The sequence below is a fragment of the Lemur catta genome, chromosome X, assembly GCF_020740605.2.
Source record: "Lemur catta isolate mLemCat1 chromosome X, mLemCat1.pri, whole genome shotgun sequence".
NCBI lineage: Eukaryota > Metazoa > Chordata > Mammalia > Primates > Lemuridae > Lemur > Lemur catta.
Window position 1 is genome coordinate 72,615,586 of NC_059155.1, and position 27,501 is coordinate 72,643,086.

The window sequence follows — 27,501 nt, forward strand, 5'->3', positions numbered from 1 at the left end:
CCAGGTAAAGATAGGTTTATGTGACTGATTCTGTCCTCCAGGGTCGGCCCTGGGGGCAGATAGAATAACTAATCCCACCCCCAAATTTGTCAGTGTCCTAATCTCCATATGGGAGAGGGGTAATGTCCCCGAATATGTCCACCTCCTAATCCCATGTGGTAGACAGAATAATGTCCCCAAAGATCTCCACCTCCTAATCCCATGTGGTAGACAGAATAATGTCCCCAAAGATCTCCACGTCCTAGTCCCATGTGGTAGACAGAATGATGTCCCCACATTTGTCCACCTCCTAATCCCATGTGGTAGACAGAATGATGTCCCCAAATTTGTCCACCTCCTAATCCCATGTGGTAGACAGAATGATGTCCCCAGAGATGTTCACATCCTAATCCATGCAACCTTTGAACGTGACCTTACTTGGGAACAAGGACGTTGCAGATATGATTCAGGTAAAGATCTTGAGAAGGCCACGTTACCCTGCATGATTCAAGAGTGTTCTAAGTGCTGTCACCAGGGTCCTCATGAGAAGCAGACAGGAGGGTCAGCAACAGAGAAGCAGAGGTGAGGACGGGAGCAGAGGTCAGAGGAATGTGAGTCCCTAAACCTTGGAACGCAGGTGGCCTCTATAAAAGAAAAACAGCAAGCAAGCAGGTGCCACCCCCTAGAGCCCCCAGAAGAACACAGCCCTGCTGACACCTTGATTTTAGCACGGGGACCCCGTGTTGGCCGTCTGACCTGCCGAGGGAGCCCGGGGTGGAAGGACTCGCGGGCTGGAGCTGGGAGGACCCGGGTCCCACCTGCACTCGGTAGGCAGTTTGCAGGCTGTCCTCACTCTCAGCTGTCCCGAGCCCCGGTTTTTAACTCTAAAACCGACACACTGGTGCACACTTTCACTAGCCAAGTAGATACACGTGACGTTTGTAAGCGGATGTCTGTGAAAGCCCTTTGTAGCCATGAAACGCTTTCACGAGTACAGGTTATCACAAACACTACTTTTCTTACTGACAGGGGCTGGGCGCCAACTTCTGGGAGAGCCTCCGTGGGCAGAAATGTCGATTCAAGGTCAATCCGGGCTTCCCGCCTCTGAGCAAACAACACCTAAAATTCTCCCCAGTCCTGCCCTGGAATACAGTTCTCCGTCTGTCTTTGGAAAGTCCCCAAACCACGTCCCTTAGAGATGACACCATCCTCCCTTCCGTGTGGCTTTGAGGGAGGAGCTGTCAGGTCAACAACTCAGGACGCCCCGGCTTTGCCCAGCGCTCTCTGCATTTGCCCACAGGGAACCCTCGGGACGGGAGCCCAGAGCTTCGAAGCTTTTGTGCCTTTTGCAGTGAACGCTCTCTGGTCTGAAGCTAGAGTGTCAGCTGTCCTGGGTGCGACCACTGCAGTGTTTGTAGTGTCCTAAGGTCACCTGAGACCCTGAGCACCTCTGCACGGACCGCCCAGCTTGGCCGCACGGACCCAGATCACCCCCCATGCAGCTGCACAAACGTTCCCAATTGTCACCGCCCGCCAGCCAGCACGAGTCCTGGCCGTAGGCAGTTAGCATCTCCTCCACTTTCCAGCAACGGTCAGCAGGGAGTGTGCAAATAGGCAGCCTGGTTTGTTGGGTTTTTTGGTTTTTATTTTTTTCTTGATAAATGTCATTTTTTTTTTTTTTTTCAAATTGAGCATGACTCGGTTTCCTGCCTGTCATCACTCGCCTTGTTTCCTTTCTGCCTTTTTAAAGCCGGGGGTGACCCCTGCGGATGAGTCATGAAGCTAAATCACTTTGCCGTGTGTCGTCTGTGCCCGACAGGTTGTCCGGCTCCCTCCTGTCTCCCCGACCATGCGGGGCTCCCTCCTGCCCCGGGCAGCTGCTCTCTGCCTGCTGGGACAACTGATGGCTTTGAGGCCGGCCGGAACCGGTAAGGCAACACCTGGAGACGCGGCCGGGTCGTGCGTGTGCATTAACTGTCTTTTATTTTAACAGCCGCTCCTTGGGTTGTTTTGCTCGGGGGTCCACTTTGCACCCACGCTGTTGTCTTTGCAAAAGTTACAGGATGAGCTTCTGGAGGTTTCTGGGTCTCTGCTAAGGAGTGAGCCTGAGTTCAGGGTGGAGAAGCACATTGCAAACTGCTTTTCTGCTTAAGTCAATATCGATGTTTTCTGTGGTGAGGTCGTGTGGCAGAGCGGCCCCTGGGCTAGGAGAGGATCACGGCACCGTGGCCTTGGGGAAGGTCGTGGGAGGGTCACACCCACCACAGAGGGACGCAGCGGGGACCCTGGCTGGCCGGATCTACGTGCACAGCTGCGCTTTCTGGGAATGATGGCAGATCTCGCTTTTCTCTCCTCACTGCTTTCTCCCTGGGGTTTCTCCAGAAACCTGCGGCCAGGCCCCGTGTCCTGCGTTACGCTTTCTCCACAAGGTCGCAGGGGAGAAGTCAGAAGGGAAAAGTGCAGCCCCAGCTGGCGGGCAGAGCGGGGCTTGCCCCCGACGGCCGGGATTTTACGTCCAAGCTGGATGGTAGCCGAGTGTGAGAGTTGGGGACACTTCCCAGCCGTCCCCCTGTGTCCACCGTGACGCAGCGTTTGACCTCAGGACTCTGTGCCAGGTTCTTCCCCACAGCTATATTCCTAGGGGGTCCCCGGAGACCCTCCCGGCTCAGTGTCTCCAGGTTGCAAACGGGATTCCGGCTCCCACAGCTGAGCCGAGGGAGCCCGGATGTGGCGTGTCCCCTGGGGCACTCGCACAATTCCCACTCCCTTTGCCGACAGGTGCATGACTCGGGTCCTCCCTCCACCAGCCGCGGAGGCAGAGAGACGAGGAATTTGGCTGTCATCTGAGCTTCTCAGGGCACACGGGTTTCAGAGCATTTCTTGACTTTCTTTCCTTCCCTCCCTGACAATCCCAACTTGTAATTTTTTTTTTTATTTTTAATGATTATGGGTGCAAAATAGTTGCCTATCTTCATAGGGTGCATGTGAGGTTCCAACACCTGTATACAACGTGAAATAATGAAATCAGGGTCACTGGGGTGTCCACCACCTCAGGCATCGGTCATTTCTTTGTGTTAGGAACATTCCGGTTCTACTCTTTTAGTTATTTTTAAAGTCTACCCTGACTGACTGTTGATTATAGTCAGTTTGTTGTGCTACCAAATATTGCTCATTCTGTCCGACTCTCTGGCCCTGTTTTTGCACCTGTTAAGCATCCCTACTGTATCCCCCGCTCCCCGCGACCCTTCCCATCCTCTCCTGACCGTCATTCCACTCCCGGTCTCCACGCGGGCAGCCGTCTGCAACACTCACCTCCCACACTGGAGTGAGAACATGTGACAGGTGGCTCACTTCACTTAAAGCGCTGTTCTCTGGTTCCATCCGTGTTATTGCCAGTGACAGAATGTCCCTCTCTCTTGTGGCTGTATATTAATACTATGTTATTATCATATTGCATATCGATAATATTCCATTGTGCGCAGATACATCGTTTATGCACCAATGCACACTTGGCTTGGTCCCAAATCCCCTTTCTCCAGCATTTGTTAGAGCCCGTCTCTCTGACAAAAGCCGTTTTACCCAGGGTGCGGAGACATCTCGCTGTAGTTTGATTTGCATTTGTCTGACGTCTCATGATGTTGAGCATTTCCTACATACCTGTTGCCTGTTCGGGCAACTTCTTTTGAGAAACGTCTATTCAGATCCTTTGCACATTTTTTAACCGGATTATGTGATTTTTTTTTTTTTTCCTATTGAGTCGTTGGAGCTGCTTATATAGTCCACTTATTCCTCCTGCCCAACCTGGAATTTGATCGGGGCACATGCAGTGTAAACCGACGCTGGATTCGGACCCACTTCAATCTAACCGGCCAGCAGCCGTGCACGTAAAACTGAGCTACTCGGGTTCCAAATCGAGGCTTCCCGAAATGGAGCCCGAGCCCCCTCCAAGACTTTCTAGTAACTTCTTAGAAAAACACTGAAGGTTGCTTTTTCTTAATGAAAGGGTTTTGTGGTTTGTTTGCTTTGCTTTCAGCAGAACAGAACTTTGTCATTAGAGGTGTGAAAACTGCTTGGCAGTAAGTACCGAGGACTAGCAGGTCCCAAGCAGGCATGGCTCTAAAAAAGTCCCTAACAGAAGTCCCTGCCCTGGCCTCAGCCTCGGGTGCCTGTCGTACACCCAGAAATCCATCACGGGGTGGGGGGGCAGTGGCCCAGGGCGTAGACCGCAGGGAGCGTGGGGGTCCCAGCAGAAGGGATCTATTCCCAGCCTGACATCGTGGACACAGTGACTGCATTTGGCCCTCCCAAAATATTCGCACCGGGGGCCATTCCTTGTGTCCGGCGGGGCATAACCTCGTACACTCATCCAAAGCGTCCCTGTGAATGCACGCTGGGCTGGTGCCAGAATAAAAACCGGGGAAATCGCGGAGGAGAGAGGCGTGCAGGGCGGTTACAGACTGCTGGCTGGGGTGGGGGCCGCCCACCTCTCACGCCCAGACCCCCGGCTTCTTCAAGTACCAAGCTATCCTCACGGATGCGGCCATCGGGGTTGGCTAGAGGTCCCCTGTACCTGGGTTTGTGCCTTGCAATGGGGGGAGCCCAGAACTGAGGGCAGACAGGTGTATTATTGATAGGAACTGGGTCAGAGCATTGGCTGCGACAGGCTTTGGCAGATGGGCACCTCCCTGCACACACAGAGCCGGGGGGCGCTGCAGGCTGAGCGAGGGGGGTTTCTCTCCAGGAGGCCCCAGGAGCTGTGAGCTCTGAAGCCCAGCCCCCAGCAGGAGCCACCGTCTGTCTGGCTCTGTCGTCTCGGGGAGGTGACTTGGCTCCCGAAGCCCAGCTGCAAAACGCAGGTGGCTGCCAGCCCTGCGTCTGAGACGATCGCAAGGCCCAGGGGAACGAAAGCGCCTTTCCCTCCACCCATCCTAGGCTCGCAGGTCGGGAAGAAAAGAAAACCCACAAAGAGAAAAGCGCAGGGCAGGGTCAGAGTGTCCTTCTTGGGTGCAGGACCTGCGTCGGGAGAAACGCAGGGGACTTTCCCACTTCTGTTTTTCTCAAATGCCACACAGCCTGGGGCGTCCCGTCCCGAGCTCGTCAGAGTTTGCAGGGAGGACAACGGTGGTGGGAGGCACAGGGCGGCGGCCCCCGGGACACTCCTTGAAGGGCACACAGCTTCCCTTGAAGGGCAGCGTGGATATTGAGAACCGGGGCGACAGGATATGCAGCCGGAAACACCTTCCAGGTGGGGAGGAGACAGGGGAGCACCTGTCCCAGGTGACGGTGGCTTATCCAGAGGTTGCCTTGAGGTGCCTCTTAAACGCGGTCCCTTGGGGTTAGCCAGCTCCTTTGGGCACGGAGGAAAATGCAGGGGGGATCTCAAGCCAGCCCTGCAGGAGAGAGGTGAGGGGACCCGGCCTGTCACCCTGCGTGCCAAGTCCCCGACAGCAGGGGGATCTGGCAGGCAGCCCTGGGGGTGAATCTGTCACGATCGTGAGCACCCCATGTCTGATGTGTTTTCCTATTGTGACTGGGGTGCGTCCCCCGAAATGGGGTCTCCTGGAACACCCTAATGGGGCCTTGTTTGGAAAGAGGGTCTTTGCAGATGCAATTAGTTAAGAGGAGGTTGTTAGGGTGAGCCCTAAACCCAATGACAGGTGTCCCCCTAAGGGACAGCAGAGGAGACACAGACGCAGAGGAGAAGCCACCTGGGGATGGAGGCAGAGGCTGGAGTGACGTGGCCACAAGCCCAGGGACGCCTGGAGCCCCCAGGAGCTGGGAGAGGCGGGAAGGAGCCTCCCCTGGAGCCTGCGGAGGGAGCGCGGCCCTGAGACCCCTGCCTCTCACACTCCTGGGCTCCGGGGCTGGGGGAGGGTGAATGTCTGTGGTTTGAAGCCTCCGGTTTGGGGTGGTTTGTTACGGCAGCCCCGGGAGCCTCGCACCTCCTTGTAGGTTCTGCTCGGGGTTGGACGTCTGTTCTGCGTGATTCTCACGGCGCTGGGGGCCCGCGGGCTTCACCGGCTGCCAGATCACAGCACATCGGTGGCTACGAGGTTTGGGGCTTTGTGTGAGCCGGGCAGACTCACCCTGGCATCACCTTGGCCAACATTTTGGTCACCAAGTTCTGGTCAGGAAGGAAAGAAGGAAGGAAGGAGAAAGAGAAAGTATGAGAAGAAAACCCCAGCAGTTCATATTTATAGCTCCCCATCGACCCAAGCTTCAAATTACTGCTGCTTCACTATTGAAAACCACGCGATACCCCTGCCCCCACCAAAATATGCAACGCTGCTTGGCTGCAAAGTCTCTTGCCCAAGCTTGTTAAAACAAATTATTGTGATTAATCACCTCTTCTACACACACACACACACACACACACACACACACACACACACACTTAAACATATTTAAATTTAGAAGGAAATTCCTGGCATTTAAATAATGCACCCGCCTGTATCTGACACCCACAGTTTGCAAGTTTGTTCATCTCCAAAATTCCTGCAGCTGACCCATTTTTCAGAAAGAGAGAGAGAGTCAGAGGGAGGAGAGGAGAAGGTTACAGAATGGAAAACATTTTCACACAAAGCCGGGGCTTCTCTGTGTCTGAATCCGGGAGATACCCAGACGTTGGCAACAGCAGCTTCTGTTTTTACACATCTAGCCCTGGGTGTCATCGTTAGAAGATAAAGTCTCTGTTAGGGCTGAGACATGAACTAAGATGCAGGTGAGGAAAAACAGTAAAACGGGGTGAGATTTCTTTGTTTTCGGTGACAGGTGAGTTGGGATAAAATTCACACACCGTACAATCCGTCCATTTGAAACGTACCATTCAGTGGTTATTAGTCTGTTCACAGAGCTGTGCACTCCCCACCTCTACCTAGTTCTAGAACATTCACATCGTCCCCAAAGGAGACCGTGTCTCCATCAGCAGTCGCTCCCAAGCCCCCTCCGCCACGGTGACTGCACAGCCGGGTCCCCTGCCCGCCGCTCAGGAGGAAGCTGATAGGCTGGGATGGCAGGTGTCTGAGCCTAATGTCACAGGTGCCATTCGAGGCCGTGGGAGGAAGCTCTCCAATCCGCCCCCCGGAGCACTTGGGAGAAAGGATTGTTAAAGACGGCCCGGCGGGGCAGAGGGCGAGGCGGTCGGGTCTGCCGATTGGCTGGGCTGAGCTCGTGGGGTCGGGAAGCAGGAACTGTGTCCTTGTGCTACGTTGGTAGGGACACTGGTCTGGGTGGGTTGGCTGTTCCCCCGCAATGCAGGATCTAGAAGATGCCTGAGAAACTAGCTTCAGGGTTCACGAGGCTGACGTTAGCTATGGGAGCAATGACGACAGCTGAGAATCTTTATGAGCATCAGCTCTGTGACGCCCGAGCTACAGGACAGCAAGCCGGGGCACAGTGGTAGGTGATACTCGTATTTTAACCACCCCCACACCTTTGCAGAACTGGGGCCCCCACCACAGCTCCCACCGTGGGGCCCTTTATTCATGTTATAAAGGGCAGTTTCACAACCACGAATCCACGTCCCGTCTCTGTGGATCTGCCTGTCGGGGACATTTCCTAGAAATGGAACCACGTGTCATACGGCTTTTGGTGTCCAGCTGCTCTCACTGGGCATCATGTCTTCAGGGTTCATCCACGTCGTAGCTGCTGTCAGAGCCTTGTTCTTTTTCATTGCTGTATAATATTCCACTAGCGAATAGATCATGTTTTGCTTCTCTGAAGAGACGACTTTCAGAAGGCTGGGAAATGCACTTTGACCGTTTCGCGGACACCCCCAAGGCTGGAGTACGAGCACTTATGTACCAACGTATTATATAATCGTGTCTTTAAATAACATTTTTAAAACGCAACATTAAGCTGCTTATGTTTTTTAAAATAATTATGACAATGTACACATGATGTAAGATTTTCCTTCTTAGCTGTGTTTCGGGGCACAGTTCAGTGGCAGGGAGTGTGTTCAGGTGGTCGTGCAGCCGATGCCAACACCTGTCTCCAGAGCCCCCTTTATTTTGCAAAATCGAAACGCTGTACTCGTTAAACAAATAACTCCCCCCTGGCTGTGCCTCTCCCCAGCCCCTGCAAACACCACTCTGCTTTGTCTCTCCCTGTCTCTGTCTCTCTCTCTGTCTCTCTCTCCCCTCCGACAGCTTCTGCCACCAGAACTGCAGTGGGCTGTAGGTTTCCTGGTACAATTTGCAATTTACACCTCCACCTCTTAAACTTTCCAAATGACTTCATGATGTCTAGTAAAATCAACAGGTGTTTTCTGAGGGACCATTGCGGGCAAAACACGGTCTGGCGACCCCACATTCTTTTCACGGAGGAGCTGACATTCAAAGATGGGCATCGTGAAAGCTCTACCCAAGGTGGCAGTTTTCGGTGGGCATGTCACCACCGGCAATGCTAACATCCGGTAGGCGGGTTGCCCACGGGGAGGGGTGACTCCTGGACCGATGGGAGTGTTTCCCATGCAATTGCGGAAATAGAATTCAAAGCGAAATCTCCTGGCAACCTAGAAATCCTCCCCGAGAAGGTAGAAGAGAGAGAACAAAATTTTATCGTCGAATGCGTGTAGGGAAGGGAAAAACAGCTGCCTTCCACCCCTCTGGGTCCTTCGGCTGCGCTACAAATTGAATCGGCACTAACCAGATTAACAAGAGAAAACCCGTTTTCATTATGGGCATACAGGTGAGATTCCCACAAATACGTGAGCCTCAAAGGAGGGCAGGAGATTGGAGCTCCTGTAACATCCTGAGCTACAGAAAAGGACAGAAAGAAACAGCTTCTGGGGGTGGACACGGGTTCCGGAAGGGTGAGGGGTGCGCTGACATGGTGACTAAAGGTTACCTCGCTCTGCGGATGAAGAGTCTCTCAGGAAATAAAAGTTGTGCTCTTCCTGATACAGATAATTTCACTGATGTCGATTTCCTTTATAGATATAAATTGCTTTTAGAGAAGGCCAGCTTCTCAGAGCTACCCCTGTGCCTGCAATTTCTCAGAACAAGCGGCTCAGAATACGTCCAAAAGGTCTATTCTGGGGGTGGCTTGGCCTGTCCTCCGGCGGTCGTATTTGGGGTGGCGTGTGCTGGTGTTACACAGCCATGTTTTGGGGGTGGTACATGCTAAGCTTCCGCGTGAGCCTCACAACAGAGTGGGGTGCATATCACGGGTGACCCGCTGAAGAGATCGCAGGACAGAGAGAAATCTCGCGCTTTTGGAGAGCTGAGCGGACACACCCAAACCATTCGTGTTTTTAGGATAAACAGTAACTAGTCCTTACGTAAAAGGACCCCTGAGCCCACCTGTCCCACGTGGCACATCCTACATTCACCTGGTAATTGGAGCGACCATCTATGGGAACTAGTTAACGTTCTCCAAATGGAAGAATAAACTTCTATCTTTATGAAGGGAGGCCGGTTCACAGCTTGGACCCCGGGCCCAATTTAAATGAGGTCTCGTCCCCCGGAAACTGGGAGGTGGGGTCCCGTCTCCTCCAACGTTCCTGGTAGGTCTTCGGATCCTGGAGAACGACATTGCTGAGTTCTAAATCTGCCAAAATGTCTTTAACCATTGAAAGGATTTACGTACATTTCTAATGGATGGAGGAAAAGAAACTTAAACAATTATGAGTTTTCTAAAATAAATCCTCTAAGAAAATGCAGGGGAAAGTCTTTTCCCTTGTTTTTAACCGGGCGAGTTAAGCCTCCTATTGGGAATTTTGATTTCCCAGGCGTGGGGCAGCGGTGAGGACAGGGTGGGTGAGCACACGTGCCCCTCTGTGGCCTGGATGGCACCCAGACCCGCGATGGTGACTGGGTAATCTTGAACTCTCTCTGGGGTCCAACTGTGAGAAGGGTCCCCTGCAGGATCAAGACTGAGCTACGTAAAAATGTTCCGTAGGCTTGGCGGGAAGCCCTGCAAGGCTTTCCTCCCATCCTCCCCCAATGGTGCGGCTGAGGACCCCGATGACAGTCCTCAGCTCCTCACCTCTGCCACGCCATGTGGCCGTCAGTGGCTCAGCAGAAATGGCTGGGTCCATCCCTGGCAGTTAACAAGGCAGAGACAGGGACCCAAGCCACTTCCTTTTCTCTCTCTTCTTAAAGTCTGAGTGACTTGTCTCCTGCCCCAGCTGCTGAGTCACTGTGGTGACACTTCTGGTTTCTTGCTGGAGCACACGGGTGTCAAGCTTCATCGAGGAGACGTTTTTCTGACATTTTCCACAGGTCTGACATGGTGCTTGCTGAGCTGTAAACCTCCCTCCTCTTCCAGAGCCTGGTGGGCGTCCACAATAAGGGATGCACACCGCTAAGTTCCTCTTCAAAAGGCCAGAACTTTCCAGACTGTAGGATCCTGTCAGTGATAGCTCCACTCTCTACGTCAGAGAGCTGTGGCTCAAGTTTAATAACATCTGCTTTGTGGTCAGTTGTGTCGTGAATGATAGGCGGCACAGAGCAGAAGTGTTCCGTACACCGCAGGCCCCTAGAAGGACTTTTTTCTTAAGAATTCAGAGAATTTTACACTCCCAATGTGACCCTCCGATTCCAGAAGTTGGGATAGACCCAGGGTCCCGTAAGGAGGTCCTGACCAAAGAGTTCCATGCATCCTTGTTTTCTCATGTCTTCCCCATTCAGCATGTCTTCTGTGAACACTTTCCCACACGCTCGGAGCAGGGCTTGGCGTGAGGGGTGGTCCAGGGATGTCGACCGGATTGGAAAAAGAAGATTAGAGCAAGGACACTAGTCGTGAAGCATGCAGAGAAGATGCAGTGGGCTCCCAAATGGTTGCAATAAGGTTGTCAAAATGTGCGGTATTGAGAGACTGAATATACAGAAAAACAGCTCTAAAAATAATAAAACCACCTGCAGCGGCCAGCCCAGGAGACCAGCCTGCTATAGGTCAGGTCGCTGTCTCTAGTGACAACCGAGGAAGCCAAATAACTACATCTGGAATGATCAGTCCAACAGGCCAGGACTTCACCAGATAACTGATGGTTTCTCTAATTTTTACTCCCGCTTCCGATGTGAGACAAGCCAGGGAAAGCCAAATATTCCCCCTAACCAGTCCCACAGGACACCCCATTTCTAGGGAGCCACTTCCAGCTTCTCTACCCCAACAGCCCACTCTGGGCACATCTGAACCTTCCTTTCGTCAACTATGAATGTTCCCAACCTTCTGCCTGCCTTTGAGTCTCTGCCAAATGCCAGTGACAGTGGCCAACGCTCTTGGTAGAGCAAAGGCTGACTGGGCGTCCTCTGCTGGTTCCCATCTGGGTGGTCTCTGCTTGTGTCCACAGTGGAGATGGTCTTCGGTCTGGTGAACAGAAAGGGAAAAGGGGTATTGCCTGGAGGCCTTGGGGAACGCTTTGGTGGAACATGAGCTGGGTTTTGGAAAATGGGTTAAACTTTCTCTTTCTCTCTCTCTCTCTCTCTCTCTCTCTCTCTCTCTCTCTTAATTTCAGAATATTATGGGGGTACAAATCCTTTGGTTACATAAATTGCTTTTGTACAGTTTGAGTCAAAGTTATGAGTGTGCCCATCCCCCAGACAGTGTGCATTGTACCCGTTAGGTGTGAATTTACCCGTCCCCTCCTCCCCCTCCCACCTGCTTGATTTCCGATGAATGTTATTTCCATATGTGCAGATAAGTGTTGATCGGTTAGTTCCAATTTGATGGTGAGTATGTGTGGTGCTTGTTTTTCCATTCCTGTGACACTTCACTTAGTAGAAGGAAGAGCCATGAGGAGCCCATGATGGGGAAAGGTGGTTAACCCCAGACCAGGAGATAGGGTGTGACCCCATACATACTCTCCAGGCTAAGACACCCAGCCCTGAGATCTTTCCTAAAAGTGGAGCAGACAGAGCTGGGGCCAGGGGGTGCATTTTTGTACTACTACTGGACCCCATACTTGATTCGTAAGTTCTTTGACTAGGCCTATGACCACAAGAGTTTTTTCTATGTTTTCTTCTAGAATAGTTATGGTTTCATGCCTTACATTTAATAGAGTCCTTAATCCATCTTGAGTTAATTTTTGTGTATGGTGAGGAATAGAGGTCTTATAGATAATGTAGCTATTATATATTTTATCGTATTATATTATATATCCTATCATAGAATAGTATTTATTCATTAACTTATTTATATTAATGTCAGTCTACATTATTCATCCATTTACTTACACCAGTATATTATAGCAATGTTGTATTTATATTACATTCATTGTTTCCTATTTTGTTCTTATGGATTACAACCTACCACCACTGTTATCTTGTTGCTACTCGGAGTTGGCCACGAGACTTGGATGACGTAAGCTGACTTGCTTCTTTTTAACATGTTTCCATCATTATTTAAGCACTTCCTTACTTTTGGATAGAAAAAGATGTCACGGGCTCACTTTGAACTTCTCCTGGCCAGCCCTGGATTAGCCATTCCAGCCAGAGGCTCCAATGTCTTTTCATGAAGTGTGTTTGGAAATAACTATATGAAGAATGTGTGCTTATTCCTCCTGGGATGCTCTTAATGGCCAGAACTAGAAATTGTACACATGTATATGTATATATGTGCGTGTGCATGTGTGTGTGTGTAAATATACTTCTATTCTTATCTATATATCCATCTATCTCATCTCTGTCTCCGTATCTCTCATCCACCCATCCATCCACCCATCCATGCATCCATTCATCCACCCATCCATTCATTCATTCATCCATCCATCCATCCACCCATCTATCCATTCATCCATTTCTACATCCATCTATCCACCCATTTATCCATCCACCCATCTGTCCATCCATTTACCCACCCATCCATCAATCTATCTATTCATCCATCCACCCACCCATCCATCCATCTATGTATTCACCTGTCTATTCATCCATCTATCCATCCATTCATTCATTCATCCATCCATCCACCCATCTATCCATTCATCCATTTCTACATCCATCTATCCACCCATCTATCCATCCACCCATCTGTCCATCCATTTACCCACCCATCCATCAATCTATCTATTCATCCATCCACCCATCCATCCATCCATCTATGTATTCACCTGTCTATTCATCCATCTATCCATCCATTCATTCATTCATCCATCCATCCACCCATCTATCCATTCATCCATTTCTACATCCATCTATCCACCCATCTATCCATCCACCCATCTGTCCATCCATTTACCCACCCATCCATCAATCTATCTATTCATCCATCCACCCACCCATCCATCCATCTATGTATTCACCTGTCTATTCATCCATCTATCCATCCATTCATTCATTCATCCATCCATCCACCCATCCATCCATTCATCCATTTCTACATCCATCTATCCACCCATCTATCCATCCACCCATCTGTCCATCCATTTACCCACCCATCCATCAATCTATCTATTCATCCATCCACCCACCCATCCATCCATCTATGTATTCACCTGTCTATTCATCCATCTATCCATCCATTCATTCATTCATCCATCCATCCACCCATCCATCCATTCATCCATTTCTACATCCATCTATCCACCCATCTATCCATCCACCCATCTGTCCATCCATTTACCCACCCATCCATCAATCTATCTGTTCATCCATCCACCCACCCATCCATCCATCTATGTATTCACCTGTCTATTCATCCATCTATCCATCCGTTCACTCATTCATCCATCCATCCACCCATCCATCCCTATCTATCTGTCTCTTTGTCTATCTATTAATATATCTCTCCCTATCTATGATCATCATGTCCATCTGTATCCATCTATCCTGACACCTCCACTTCTAACCCACCACCACAAGGTTCATTCTAGCCTTCCATATTTCCAAATCTGTAGCTCCCTTCTCTGACAATGACACACTTGGCTCCCATTATCCAAAATATCAGCACGTATTTGCTCAATCCTAGAATACACCCATTAACTAACCAATATGCCCAGGTCTCTTGGAAAATCAAACCTATTAAAGTCTAAGTAACTTGGGACGCAAAGATGGAAGGGCTCCCTTGTCCTTCCAGTGTTTCTCCAGGTGCAAGCGTGGTGTTCTGAGGAAGACAGTGACATGGGTCGATGGAGACAGTTCCCTGTGCCCCTTTCTGTGCCCACAGAAGACGGCATCATTGGATACTTAGTGGGTGCTCACATCTGTGCATCGCACTAAATGATGACCTTTTGCAAACACGAAAAGCAAGTCAGCTGCAATTGCACTGTTGACTGACCTCTCCGGGAAATCTTCTGAACAACCTCGCTATATCCTGCAGCCCTTGCTGGAGTAATTACTGACTCACTTGTTTGCAGAAACCTCGATTTTCTCTGTGCCTTTCAAGCACCCCCTAATTCTTACGACAAGAGCACTGGCCTCATTCTATAAATCTCACACTCTTTTCAATACTGCCTCAACACAGACTTTCTTGTCTCTTTTTGCCCAGGGGAAGCGCTGCAGGTTCAGATCATCTGGTTTAACTTCGAAACGGTGCAGGTCACGTGGAACGCGAGCGAACACTCCGGGGCGAACCTGACTTTCCTCTACAGGTGAGTGGCGTTGGCTCGCAGACCCGACGTCCCGTGCTGAGAGAGTTCTCCTGCAGGGACGTCGGTAATCGGGAGTGCCAGGAAACCAAGGTGTGAAGAAGTCAGTTGCGTGCGCGTGTGAATGTGTGTGTTCTGTCTGGCCCTCAGACCTCCCCAGAGCGACAACCACAACCACAGCTCTCCAAACCTTCTAACCCCCGTGTGAGATGCCTGACTCACCCTCAAGATCACCTGGGTTCTTACCGGGGCGTCCACAAAGAGCGGTGTTGAGCCGGGACCATGTGCAAGGTGACAGGAGCAGCCCTACACCGTAGCTCCATAGCCTGGAAACCATCTCTCTGGTGCGGCCGTGGCCAAGGCTCACGCTGTGACATTTTCACACCACGTGACAAGGGGCCACCATCCAACCACACGTTCTGCCTGACGTGGGCTTGTCTTCCTTGCGTTATACGCCCAACGGCATGGGCATGAGTGTGGGAGTGTGGGTTTTTCCAACGGATTTCCTCCTAAATTCTGTAAACAGGAGGTGGGTCGCGTGTGGTCGATGCTTCAGTTTGATAGCATGGGAGACAAACCGAGAAGAGGACAGAACAGGGGGATTTCAGAATGAATTTATTTGGAAGATAAGATGCACAGAAGAAAAAAAAAAAAGAAAGTGCTGTATTTTCCAGGTGGTCACACACATGAGTCACTCGAGTTCTTGCAACTCTCAGTTGTCTCTGCAGCAAAGGGGGCGATTCTTGACCCGGTCCCTGCCTGGCTGTGACTGAAGCAACAGAAGCCGGTCTCAGGCCGCTGCTGAGCTTCTTAGTGTTGCAAGCAAGCCACAGACGGATGCATGACCTTGGCCCGTCCCTGTTCAAGGTCCTCCCTGCCCCCACATCAGGGGTTCGGTTACTCTGCAGGTCAAACCACACCCGTATTAGTTTGCCAAAGCTGCCATGGCAAAGAACCACAAACTAGGCAGCTTAGATCCACAGGTACTTTAGTCTCATAGTCCCGGAGCCCAGGAGTGTGAGACGCAGGGGTCTCGGGGCCGCGCTCCCTCCGCAGGCTCCAGGGGAGGCTCCTTCCTGCCTCTCCCAGCTCCTGGGGGCTCCAAGTGTCCCTGGGCTTGTGGCCGCGTCACTCCAGCCTCTGCCTCCGTCTCCACGTGGCTTCTCCTCTGCGTCTGTGTCTCCTCTGCTGTCTCTTAGGGGGACACCTGTCACTGGGTTTAGGGACTCCCTAATCCAAGGTGGTCTCATCTGGAGATCCTTAACTTAGTAACATCTGCAAAGATCCTATTTACAAATAAACTCCCATGTGGGATTGGGATCCGACATGCCGCTTGGAGGGCCACCATTCAACCCATCGCAGGAGACAGTCCAGGCGTTTAGCATTTGTAAGGGGGGACGCTTTTCTGTTAGGATACTTCTCACTGTGGTCGTAAGGAAGGATCCTTGCAGCCAGTGAGGAGAGACCCGGATCTGAGTCCGTGGCAAAGCCGTGGGGCGAAGGAGTGGCCGTGAGATATGTCAAGACGCTACTTTAGAAGCTGCCCTGTGGCTAAACGGTCCTGTTTAAACCCCCAGATTCGACAGCGGGGATACCTACGACCAATGCACCGACTACATTCTTCGACACGGTCTCACCGCTGGGTGCACCCTGGACGCGGAACAAGATGAAATTCTGTATTTTTCCATCGAGAATGGAACACACCCTCTTCTCACCCAGAGTCACTGGATCAGTTATTACCGTAAGTGTAAGGTGCGAGCTCATTCCCGTGAGCCACGGAAACCCCGTGCCCCCTTTCTGGCCCCAACTCGGAAGAGTCTGGCTCTGCAGCCCAGGCTGGGGGCAGTGCTGTCATGAGCCTCAGACTCCTGGGCTCAAGCGATCCTCCTGCCTCAGCCTCCCCAGTAGCTGGGACTACAGGTGCACCACCACGCCTGGCTAATTTTTCTATTTTTGGTAGAGACGGGGTCTCGCTCTTGCTCAGGCTGGTCTCAAACTCCTGGCCTGAAGCGATCCTCCTACCTTGGCCTCCCAGTGTGTTAGGGTTACAGGCATGAGCCACCGCACCCAGCTAATTTTTCTTAATGTTTTGTAGAGATGGGGTCTCACTATGTTGCCCAGGCTAGTCTCAAACTCCTGGCCTCAAGCGATCCTCCCGCCTCGGCCTCCCAGAGTGCTGGGATCACAGGCGTGACCCATTGCGCCCTCAAATACATTGTACCTATTGGGTGTTCTATGCAAATCTCCCTGAGAGGTTTGCTTTCCTGATACAAGACTGATTTCATCTTAAGTCATCATGTCACTAATGATCCTATTTTTATTTTTTAAATTTTTGTATACATTTCTAATAAAATTTATCTTAGATCAGCTTTAAGTTCACAGAAAAACTGAGTAGAAATCATAGAGAGCTCTCATATACCCACATACGATTTTCATTATGCAATATTTCAAACAGACAGGAAACAAAATATAACACAATAAGTGTATATATGTGTGCGTGTGTGTATGTATAAGCACTAAAGTAAAACGATGACATTTTCCTGGCCTCAGAGAAAGCTACCATTAAAACTTTGCTAAGTTTCATGGGTCCTTTTAGGATCTTTTTCTGTTTCTATAAACATATATATTTTACAAATTGATATTGTACTCTATATAGTATCACCTGGCATTTTCCGGTGAAGAGTCACCATTTTCCATGCCAATGTTTTTTCCGTTTCAATACACATCCTACACCCACATTTCTCTAACTGTCCCCAAAACATGCTTATCACAGCTTTTTTGGGGGTCCCCCGCAATATCCCAGCCAGTACAGTGTCAATTTATATCGACATGTTTCTTGAAGTCTCCAGTAAATATATTTTCACCAACGAGAGTGCCAAGTTGATCCTGTTTTTAAATAGGGTCACATTCTGAGATACTGGGGAGTTAGACTTTTAAGACATTTTTTTAGGGGGACACAGTTCATTGCGTGCCAGATACACACGGATTTTCCACGCAGTTTCAGGGAGGTCCGTCTGTGACAAGCCTATGAGTCCTCACGGCCCCTCCGGCAGCCTTCCTGCCTCCGCTTCTGCTAGGGGAGTAGTGAGCACGTGCGAACCCCAAATCCCGCGAGGTACGAAGGCAGCAGGTGACCGCTCTGCCGTGTCCCGTCCTTAGTGAAGCCCGGCTCCCTGAGGGACCTGCGCTTCCTGTGGCGGCAGGAGGCTGTGACGGTGACCTGCCCCGACCTGCTCTACGACGGTTTCCTGTACGAGGTCCAACATCGGAGCACCTTCGACACCTCCTGGCAGGTGAGTCGGGGTGGGGGGGCGCTGGCTAAGGGCCACCATGAGTGTCCCCAAGATGTGAGTGGTGGGGTGAGGCGCTTCCCGGGACCCCTTCCTTTCTGTGTCTACCTTGTTGCATTTCATTCCACCGTTTCTTCTCTCTCTGTCTCTCTCTTTCTATCTACACACACACACACACACACACACACACACACACACACACACACACATGCACGCACGCACACACACAGTCACCTGCCCCACAACCCCGTCTGCCCATCACCCAGCGGAACACACATGACAATACTCCCCTGCCGTTGTAACGGGGCTGACCCAGGCAGATGCAGCTGTGAGAATCTTCCACGCTCGATTCTAACTGCGCCTTCTCTATGTGTAGACACACGCGTGCCTGCCACTGTGTTACAGCTGTCTACAGTGTCCCGTACAGCCACACGCTACACAGGGTTGTGGCCCAGGGCAGGAGGCTGCTCCGCACGGCCCGGGGGTGGCGTAGGCTGTGCCGACTGTGTGTGCGTAGGAGCTAGGAGCTGCCCTGCGATGTGCGCACAACGGCAACATCCCTGACGGAGCGTTCTCAGAACATGTCCCTGTCGTTACACGACACGTGACCGTGTCTCTCTATATGTGTGAGTGTAAATGTCGATATAAATACAGGTATCCTGTGGATACATACACATACTCATTTGCTATGTCTGGGTGTCTATGTATCTACATAGATGGAGATATAGATATAGAATGTTTATATGAACCTGTGTATCTGTTAATATCTATAAAGGTATATATGTGAAATATGTAAATGTCTACAGATATGTGAAAGATACCTCTATATAGATATGCATTCTATATACAGGTATATATGTATGTGTATATACACCTATATCTATACACACACATATAAACTGTATAAATATCTACAGAGATGTGAAAGGTACCTCTATATAGATATACATTCTACATACAGGTATATATGTATCTGTATATACATCTGTATCTATACACATATATATAAACTGTATAAATATCTACAGAGATGTGAAAGATACCTCTATATAGATATACATTCTACATCCAGGTATATATGTATCTGTATATACATCTGTATCTATACACATATATATAAACTGTATAAATATCTACAGAGATGTGAAAGATACTTCTATATAGATATACATTCTATATGCATGTATATATGTATCTGTATATACATCGGTATCTATAGATATATACATAAAATGTATAAATACCTGCAGAGATGTAAAAGATACCTCTATATAGATATACATTCTATATACATGTATATATGTATCTATATATACATCTATATCTATCTATATATATGATATATAAATATCTACAGATATGTAAAAGATACCTTTATGTAGATATACATTCTATATCACTCTATATGCCTAATCTATGTATTAGGCATCTAGATCTGCATTCCAAATCTGTATAATTATATATAGATACAGGTCTCTAAATCTATATAGTTATAGGTAACTATATCTATCCTGATAAATATATTAACGTAAAACATATCGAGGTATATAATAAATGGATATAGGTGCATAATATATACACACACAGCCCCAATAGGATATCCGCATATTTACATCTCTGTATATATCTATATTTAGGTGTGCATACATAGAAATAGATTTATATAGAGCTACCATGTGCATATTCGATATCTGCATACGTGTCTACATCTTATATCATATCTACACATTCTATATCTGCATCTGTAGAGAGACAGAGATGTTGAGGTTTGTTTCAAGGAACCAACGTGTATGACTGTGGGCTGTGACCACTAGGGCCGGAACCTGGGGCAGAGTCTCTATTTCAGTCTTGAGAGCAAAGCCCTGCAGGCCACTTGCAGGGGCTCCCCCGAAGTCCAAGTCCTCACACCGGCTGGGTTTCAGGCTATGTGAACATTCAACTTCTTCTGACCCTGGGAGATACTAATTCCGCAATTCTGGGAGCGCAGGTGTGCGTTGAGCTCTGGTGACGCAGGTGATGAAGTTATCATACAAAAAGTGTCACACGGAAGGCATCTAGCCGGGCTCTGAGCGAGCTCCCATCCACGTGCACGCTTACCACGGGGCGACAGACCCACACATGCGGCCGTGCAGGGTGGGCACGTCTCCAGAGACAGAGAGGGGCTCCGTCCGCTGCCCTCACTGGGTGGTCGGGAAGGCTTTGGTTTTGCACGATGGGACTCAGGCACGGGGCGGAGACCTCGGCTTTGGAAGGCGAGTGCACCGCGGATCCAGAGAGAGAAACCCACCCACGTGTCAAGGTCTGTTGTGTGTGGACCACCCGCCCCCCACAAAGTTGTCAGGGTGACCTGGAAGTCACATGGGACAGTCTCTCGGAGACCTGTGCTCCCGGGGACAGCATGCACTTTGTCTAAGCACTTTGCTTGTTTTTGTATTTCATACCCTCCGATTTCGGCTACCTGCCTCCCAACTCCCCCGGGACACAACCGGCCACTCGTACAGGGAAGGAGCTTAGGAAAAGCCACCTTGTCACTTGGGAAGCTGTTTCCCAGGCAGATGGCCCAGGGGATGCTAACTAGGGCAGGGACATCCCTTAGAGAAACTGTGTCCCATCAGGGTGCACGACTCAGGCGTCTGTTTCCAAGCTCCATTTACAGCTTTTGATCAAACCACCCAGAGGTGACACGGGCTCCAATATCTCCCCTCGAAACGCGACAACACAACAAGACACATCACCCTTTGTGGCTCTGTGCCCGTGTGGGTCTCCTGAGGCCGCTGCAGCAACGCACCACCAACTAGGTGGTTCAGAGGAATGCAAAGTTTACTCCGTGTCAGCGTTGGAGCCCAGAAGCCTGAACTCAAGTTGCGACGGAGCTGTTTCCTGCTGGAGCCTCCGAGGGAGAATTCAGTGCAGGAGTCGGTCCGGCAATTCTTGGCATCCCTTGGGTGGCGGCTGTGAGATTCTATCACAGCCTTGTCATCTCCGTGCCTGCCTGTGTCCCGCCCTCCTCTTCCTGCAAGACGTGTCACCGCCTTGCTGAGTCCCTTGTCATTGTCATTTTTGGCCCAAAGACCTGGGCAGAGGCAGGAGGTTTGTGAAAGCTCGATTTGAGGAAACTGCGGTGCACTCCTGGGGGGTCTAAGGTACAGAGTCTACGTGAAGTCACTAATCCTCGCGTGTGTGCACGCGTGTGTGTTTCCCCAGTCCCAGGAGCAGGAAACCTGCAATGTCACCATAGAGGGTCTGGACGCTGAGAAGTGTTACTGCTTCCGGGCCAGAGTGAAGACCACGGAGTCCAGCTACGGCCCCGATGCCTACCCCAGCGACTGGTCCGAGGTGACCTGCTGGCACGGGGGCCAGCCCACGGGTAAATCTTGTCACACGGTCCGGGTGGCATCCTGCCTTTAGGGGACGGTGGGGCGGGGTCGTGCCTGAGAACACCAAGGACTCCCCGAGATCCGTGGTGGGGACGTCTCTCCCCAAAATGGGGCTGCCCGGGGCCAAGAGAGCTGGGTGGAGTGTGAGACTCAGGGGTCTCGGGGCCGCGCTCCCTCCGCAGGCTCCAGGGGAGGCTCCTTCCTGCCTCTCCCAGCTCCTGGGGGCTCCAGGCGTCCCTGGGCTTGTGGCCGCGTCACTCCAGCCTCTGCCTCCGTCTCCACGTGGCTTCTCCTCTGCATCTGTGTCCCCTCTGCTGTCCCTTAGGAGGACACTGTCATCGGATTCAGGGCCCTCCCTGATCCAGGATGGTCTCACTTTAATTTACATCTAAATCATATCTGCAAAGACCCTATTTCCAAATAAGTTTCCATCATAGGTTCCCGATATTAGAACTTCAACATACCTGTTTTTTGCGAGGGAAGCAATGCAATGTGCAAAGCCAATAGCCAAAAGCACCAATGGTCCCTAAAGCCCTCGGCAACCTGGAGCTCCCAGGGCCAGTGTGTGTGCTGAACCCCCCTGACCCCCCGGGGGTAGCTGCAGGATTCGTTCCCGCCCAGAGACTCTGCCTCTCTTTCTAGAATATTTCTCACGGCGGTGTACTCTGGTAGGGCAAAGGCAGTACATATAACCTAAACATTTGCACCCCCATAATATGCTGAAATAAAAAAAAATTTTTAAAAAAAGGTTTAGGCCGGGCACGCTGGCTCATGCCTGTAATTCCAGCATTCTGGGAGGCCGAGGCAGGAGGATTGTTTGAGGTCAGGAGTTCGAGACCAGCCCGAGCAAGAGCGAGATCCCGTCTCTACTAAAAATAGAAAGAAATTATCTGGCCAACTAAAAATATATATAGAAAAAATTAGCCAGGCATGGTGGCTCATGTCTGTAGTCCCAGCTACTCGGGAGGCTGAGGCAGGAGGATCGCTTGAGCCCAGGAGTTTGAGATTGCTGTGAGCTAGGCTGACACCATGGCACTCTACCCCGGGCAACAGAGTGAGACTTTGTCTCAAAAAAATGAAAAAAAAAAAAAAAAAACGGTTTTGCTGACACCGATATTCACAAAGAAAAAAAATAACTGGGTGTGGGTGAGTGGGCGTGGGGTCTCATACCACGTTGAAAACTTACCGCCGTCATTTCGTTTTGTTTTAGATTCGTGCCCGGACAAGCTTCTCCACCCCAAATTCACCAGATTTATTTTGATCTGCAGCCTGGTCACCCTGCTGACCGTGTGTCTTCTCCTTCTGTCTCTGTGGAAGCTGGGGAGGTGAGGACAAGTCCCGGGGCCACGTCACACACGAGGGTGGAAGGCTCCGGCCACGGTGGGTCCCCAAAGTGGGGAAAAAGTGAGCCGCCCCCTGTGGCGATTTCTCTGAGCCTTAGTCCCCACGCAATGTCCCTTTGCCAACCACACATGGCACGAAAGTTGCCAAGGACATGATTTAAAGGTGTCCACAGTCTCGCGCACGGCAGAATCTATGCTCGTCACGTTCCCGTGGAAACCCGTCTTGCGTCCACGGAAGGCCCGCGTTGAGCCGTGTCAGTCTAGCACCCTTGGACGAACAGACGCATAAAACACCTGTTAACTCTGACCCAGACCCGTTACACTAGGCGACCTGCCGAGGGCAGCGGGAATAATTTGCATAACATTTAATGCTGTCTTTGTTAGACCTACACCTGGATTTTTAGCTTCATAAATCCACATATAGACCTAGCAAAAATCATATACATTCTCTCAGATGGCAGAGAGATTTTCAGACCTGTGATATCAAGTTGTTTCCTCTCTTAACCTCCCACGTGACAATGTAACCACCTCCAATTCCACCTTCGTGGAAACTGATTTGCACCTGGGCGTTTGATGCCCGGAGGTGATGGGTACCAGGTTTGGTTCTCAGGGTGAGGTTTCCGTAGCAACGGCTGGAGCGACGCAGAGAGAAACCCGGACCTCCACTCCGGAGCAGCCACTGGGGGTCTCAGCTGTGCCTAGTTAGACTATGTCAAAGGCGGCCTGTCGTAGTTCCATATGGCACAAGGATGGTTCATTTCATGACCTGCAAATCTAGGCTCAAATGCCTGTCACCGATGGGGTCCTCTCGGGGAGGGAATGAAGGAGCCGGATTAGGGCGTGGGCTGCAAGGCCAGGCACAGGGGCACGTCGGGGACCTATGTATGAGTCGGTCTGTGCAGATGAGGCAGCTCTGTGCCCGTCACTTCAAACTCCTGCAGGGCGGGGGTGGCGGCAGGTGGACCCCGACACGCTTGGGGGTGGGGGACACAGGGCTTGAGACCGAGACGACTGTTCTGTCCGGGTGCTGCTCTCTGAGGCGGACGTCACAGCCATCCGAGGTCCCTGGCGGGGGTCTGCACCTCGTGGAGGGTCCACAGAGCTTCTCTGGGGGCCGCCGCCCACCTGACCCTCCCATTTGCTTCTCTTTCAGGGTGAGGGAGCTGCTCATACCCAGCGTGCCAGACCCCAAGTCCTCCTTCTCCGGGCTCTTTGAGCAGCACCACGGAAACTTCCAGGTAACACCCTCTCCTGTGTCCCTTGCACCAAACACGTGCACGTCTGGGACCTCCTGTCCCCCCCAGGGGGCATTTTGAACAACAGAGGGTACCCTGGCTGCTGCCCCTTTGGATGTCTGTGAGCTTTCTTTTTATTCGAGGGGATCAGCTCCGTTGTTTTGTCTGTTGGTTAGAGAGAGGAGCCTCGGGGCTCTCAGTGCCTTGCGGGGGCTTCTCCTTAAGTCAGCCCCGGAGATCGGACCCCGCACCCCACCCCCGGGGCTGGCCGGCTTATCAGCCCTGCATCTGCCCAGGAAGCTGAGTTGTTGCCGTCCCCCTTCTGCAGGGCGGAGCGCCAACCGCAACTTCCGCCTCCGCAGCACCGGCGGTTCTTTCATTCATGTAGCGAAACTCGCAGGGGCCTGAGTGTGTGTCGGGGGCACCCGGGGAGGAGGGGCCCAGTGCCCACCCCGGGGAGCCCACCAGGGCGGGGAGAGCCAGGCGTGGCTCTGACACTGCAATGTCACTCAAGTCCTGTGACTTTTCTCGGGCTCCCGTCACACATGACCACAAACCGCGTGGCTTAAAACAACAGAAGTTTGTCCCCTCCCGGTCCTGGAGCCCAGGAGTGTGAGACGCAGGGGTCTCGGGGCCGCGCTCCCTCCACAGGCTCCAGGGGAGGCTCCTTCCTGCCTCTCCCACCTCCTGGGGGCTCCAGGCGTCCCTGGGCTTGTGGCCGCGTCACTCCAGTCTCTGCCTCCATCTCCACGTGGCTGCTCTTCTATCTCCTCTGCTGTCACCTGTCATTGGGTTTAGGGCTCACCTAATCCAGGATGGTCTCATCTTGAGATCCTCCACTTAAATTATATCTGCAAAGACCCCTTTTTCCAAATTAGTTCAGGGACGGGGGGAAAGTGAAAACAAAACAAAAGCTTTTTTCCTACCCTCTTAGGTTCAGTGACGGGGGCCTGCTAACTAAATGGACAAAAGGCAGACGAACAGGAGAAAAGGTTTATTTTGTATGGCCTCACATAAAAAAAGTGAAATTCCAGACAGATGCTTGAGCCTCATAGATCATTTTGACAAAGGGCAGTGAAGCACAAAGAAGAGGCTAGACATAGGGACAGGGGGTTTGGGCTTGGGAAGGGGCTAAGCTTTGGGAATTGTAAGGTATCTAAGGTTCTGTATTAAGGTTGGTCATGCAGACTCCAGTCCTCCCAGGTGATACGAGTTGTGTGCAAAGTCTAAGGGACAGGACGGCAGCCTTACAAATGGAAATTTCCCTTTCAAAAGGGAAATCCATGCCCTGTTTTTAGGCAGACGGGGGAGGTCAGGGGGCTCTTCCTGCATTTGCTGTTTCTCAAGAGCCTTCAGCTCAAAACAATCTTTATGCCAAAAGGGAACATCAGAGGCAGCCTCTTGTTCCCCTTCCAGGGAGAGGGCTGGAAGTTTCCAGGAAAAGCTGACGTTTTAAATACTAGGACAAGAAGAAGGACAGAAGGGAGGCCGCGCAGGGGAGGGGCTGTTACTGCTGGGCTCGAGCCCCATATCCGGGACATCACGGGGCGTTTGCAAGAAATGCAGATTCCCAGGCCCCACCGTGCCCTGTGGGGTCAGCTCTGCCCCTAAAAAGCCCGCAGCTGGTTTCTGTGCAGAGCACGGCTGGAGACGTTTCCTCCTCCTAAAACTTTAAAACAGCCACAGGGGACCAGCGGCAGAGGGAACCGAAGTCACCCCCTCTCAGAGGAAGTCCTTGGATGGGGAGCATCTGACTTTCTTACCTGGGGCTCAGGAGGGGTGTTTTATAATCAGCCCTGTGACATCACCAGTTTCTGAATATTCGATGCTGGTCTGAAACTAGTGCAAGCCCCGTGCCCCGAACGAGAGCTTCGTGTGGGCTTAGGGATTCCAAACAAGGGGGTTTCTCTGTGGCACCGGGAGGGGCCTTCCCACGGCGGGGAGGCTGCCTGGCTGTCAGAGAAGTTTGCTGCTGGGGGGAACTTTCTAGAGCTGCGGTCCCCAAGCCCCCGGGCTGCAAACTGGTACCAGTGCGTGTGCTGTTAGGAACCAGCTGCACAGCAGGGGGTGAGCGGCAGGCGAGTCAGCGAAGCTTCATCTGTATTTACAGCCGCTCCCCATGGCTCACATCTCTGCATAAGCTCTGTTTCTTATCATTAGATTCTCACGGGAGCGCGAACCCTGCTATAATCTGTGCATGGAGGGATCTAGGTTGTGGCTCCTTGTGAGAATCTAACGCCTGGTGATCTGAGCTGGAGCTGAGGCCGTGATGCTGGTGCTGGGGAGCGGCTGCAAATACAGATCATCCTTAGCACTGGGGTTTGTCTGCACAGTAAATGCAATGGCTTGAAACCATCCCCCATGCCCCAGCCCGTGCAAAACTTGTCTTCCATGATTCCAGTCCCCGGTGCCACAAAAGTTGACAGCTGGTCCCGAGGGCTTCTCAGCTGCGTTCTCTGCGCTGCGTCTCTACTTGGGGCTGAGTGGGCACGTTTTGTCCCGGCAGGAGTGGATCAAGGACACGCAGAACGTGGCCCTCCTGCAGAAGATGAGGAGCCCCGGGGAGCAGGACTGTGGACCCGAGGACGCCCTGGTCGTGCAAGTTGCCAAGACGCCCGGAACCGTGGACGCCTTGTGCCCCAGGACGCAGCATGGAGAGTCCTCCGGGGGCTCCTCCCGGCTGCCTCACCTGCCCCCGCCAGGCGGCGACGTGGTCTCTCTGGGGGGCTTCACGTTTGTGATGAGCGACAGCTCGTACGTGACCCTGTGAGGGCAGCACAGCCCCCGAGGCCCCCGCCGGCCTCTGCGTTGATGTCCGGGTGTGACGGGAAGATCCCGGGAGCCCCAGACACCACGGACGGAGCAGCCCGCACTGACCACGCTCGTGTGCAGGGTCCCCAGAGACTGGAGTTGAAAAAGGACAAAATGTATTACAAGTCGTGCCTTTAGTTCTTAGCCCACAGGCTTCTTGGGAACTGGAACCTGCATTCCTGCCCGGGGACAGTAATCGCAGGGGCAGGGGAGGGTCCTTTGTTCTTTGTCCACAAGAGACAGCTCCAGGGAAGTGTCTGGGCAGAAGTCACTATGTGGATGGGACCATCGGCACCATCGGCTGTAGTTAAAACTGCCTGAAGCTGAAACCTCCCTTCAAAGGAGAGGACGTTGCTGCCGGCTAGAGTGAGTGCCGTGGCGTCAGCCTAGCTCACAGCAACCTCAGACTCCTGGGCTTAAGCGATCCTCCTGCCTCAGCCTCCCGAGTAGCTGGGACTACAGGCATGCGCCACCATGCCCGGCTAATCTTTTCTATATATATTTTTTTAGCTGTGCAGATAATTTCTTTCTATTTTTAGTACAGACGGGGTCTCTCTCTTGCTCAGGCTGGTCTCGAACTCCTGAGCTCAAACGATCCTCCCACCCTGACCTTCTAGAGTGCCAGGATTACAGGCGTGAGCCACCGCGCCCGGCCTCTCCTTAAAGCTCTTGTCCTTGTTCCTTTGATGTGGCCTCAGGGACAAGGGCTGAGCTTTCGGTAGCAATCGCTGTCTCCATCCCAGGGCCTGGTGGCCGGTTCGCTGCAGGTGGGACCTGTCTGAGGAACTATTTGCTCTCACATCTTTGTGCCTCATGTTTTCACGCATATCCTAAGGAAGGGTGGTGAGAGCTAAACTAAAGTCTTGATCTCCAACATCAGCTGGCTGAGTGGACCCCTCCTGGCCAAGGGGACGCCCTAAAACTGAGTTACTGGCCATG

General features: G+C 51.6%; 1 protein-coding gene across 1 annotated transcript; it reads left to right on the forward strand.

Annotated features, from left to right (window-relative positions):
* Nucleotides 1-1,783: 1,783 nt before the first annotated feature.
* CRLF2 (cytokine receptor like factor 2) lies at nt 1,784-26,994 on the forward strand. The gene is made up of 8 exons (XM_045537705.1): nt 1,784-1,907; nt 14,407-14,509; nt 16,084-16,247; nt 17,666-17,799; nt 21,001-21,163; nt 22,384-22,498; nt 23,670-23,754; nt 26,258-26,994. Exons 1-8 carry the CDS (start codon nt 1,829-1,831, stop codon nt 26,519-26,521), a joined length of 1,107 nt encoding a protein of 368 aa, XP_045393661.1. The 5' UTR covers nt 1,784-1,828; the 3' UTR covers nt 26,522-26,994.
* Nucleotides 26,995-27,501: the final 507 nt, after the last annotated feature.

What these genes read in the sequence shown, in the direction of transcription:
- CRLF2 (XM_045537705.1), top strand. Translation starts at nt 1,829, where the DNA reads ATGCGGGGCTCCCTCCTGCCCCGGGCAGCTGCTCTCTGCCTGCTGGGA. An exon ending in AACCTGACTTTCCTCTACAG is followed by an intron (nt 14,510 to 16,083) that starts GTGAGTGGCGTT and finishes TTAAACCCCCAG; the next exon opens with ATTCGACAGCGGGGATACCT. An exon ending in CCTTCGACACCTCCTGGCAG is followed by an intron (nt 17,800 to 21,000) that starts GTGAGTCGGGGT and finishes GTGTTTCCCCAG; the next exon opens with TCCCAGGAGCAGGAAACCTG.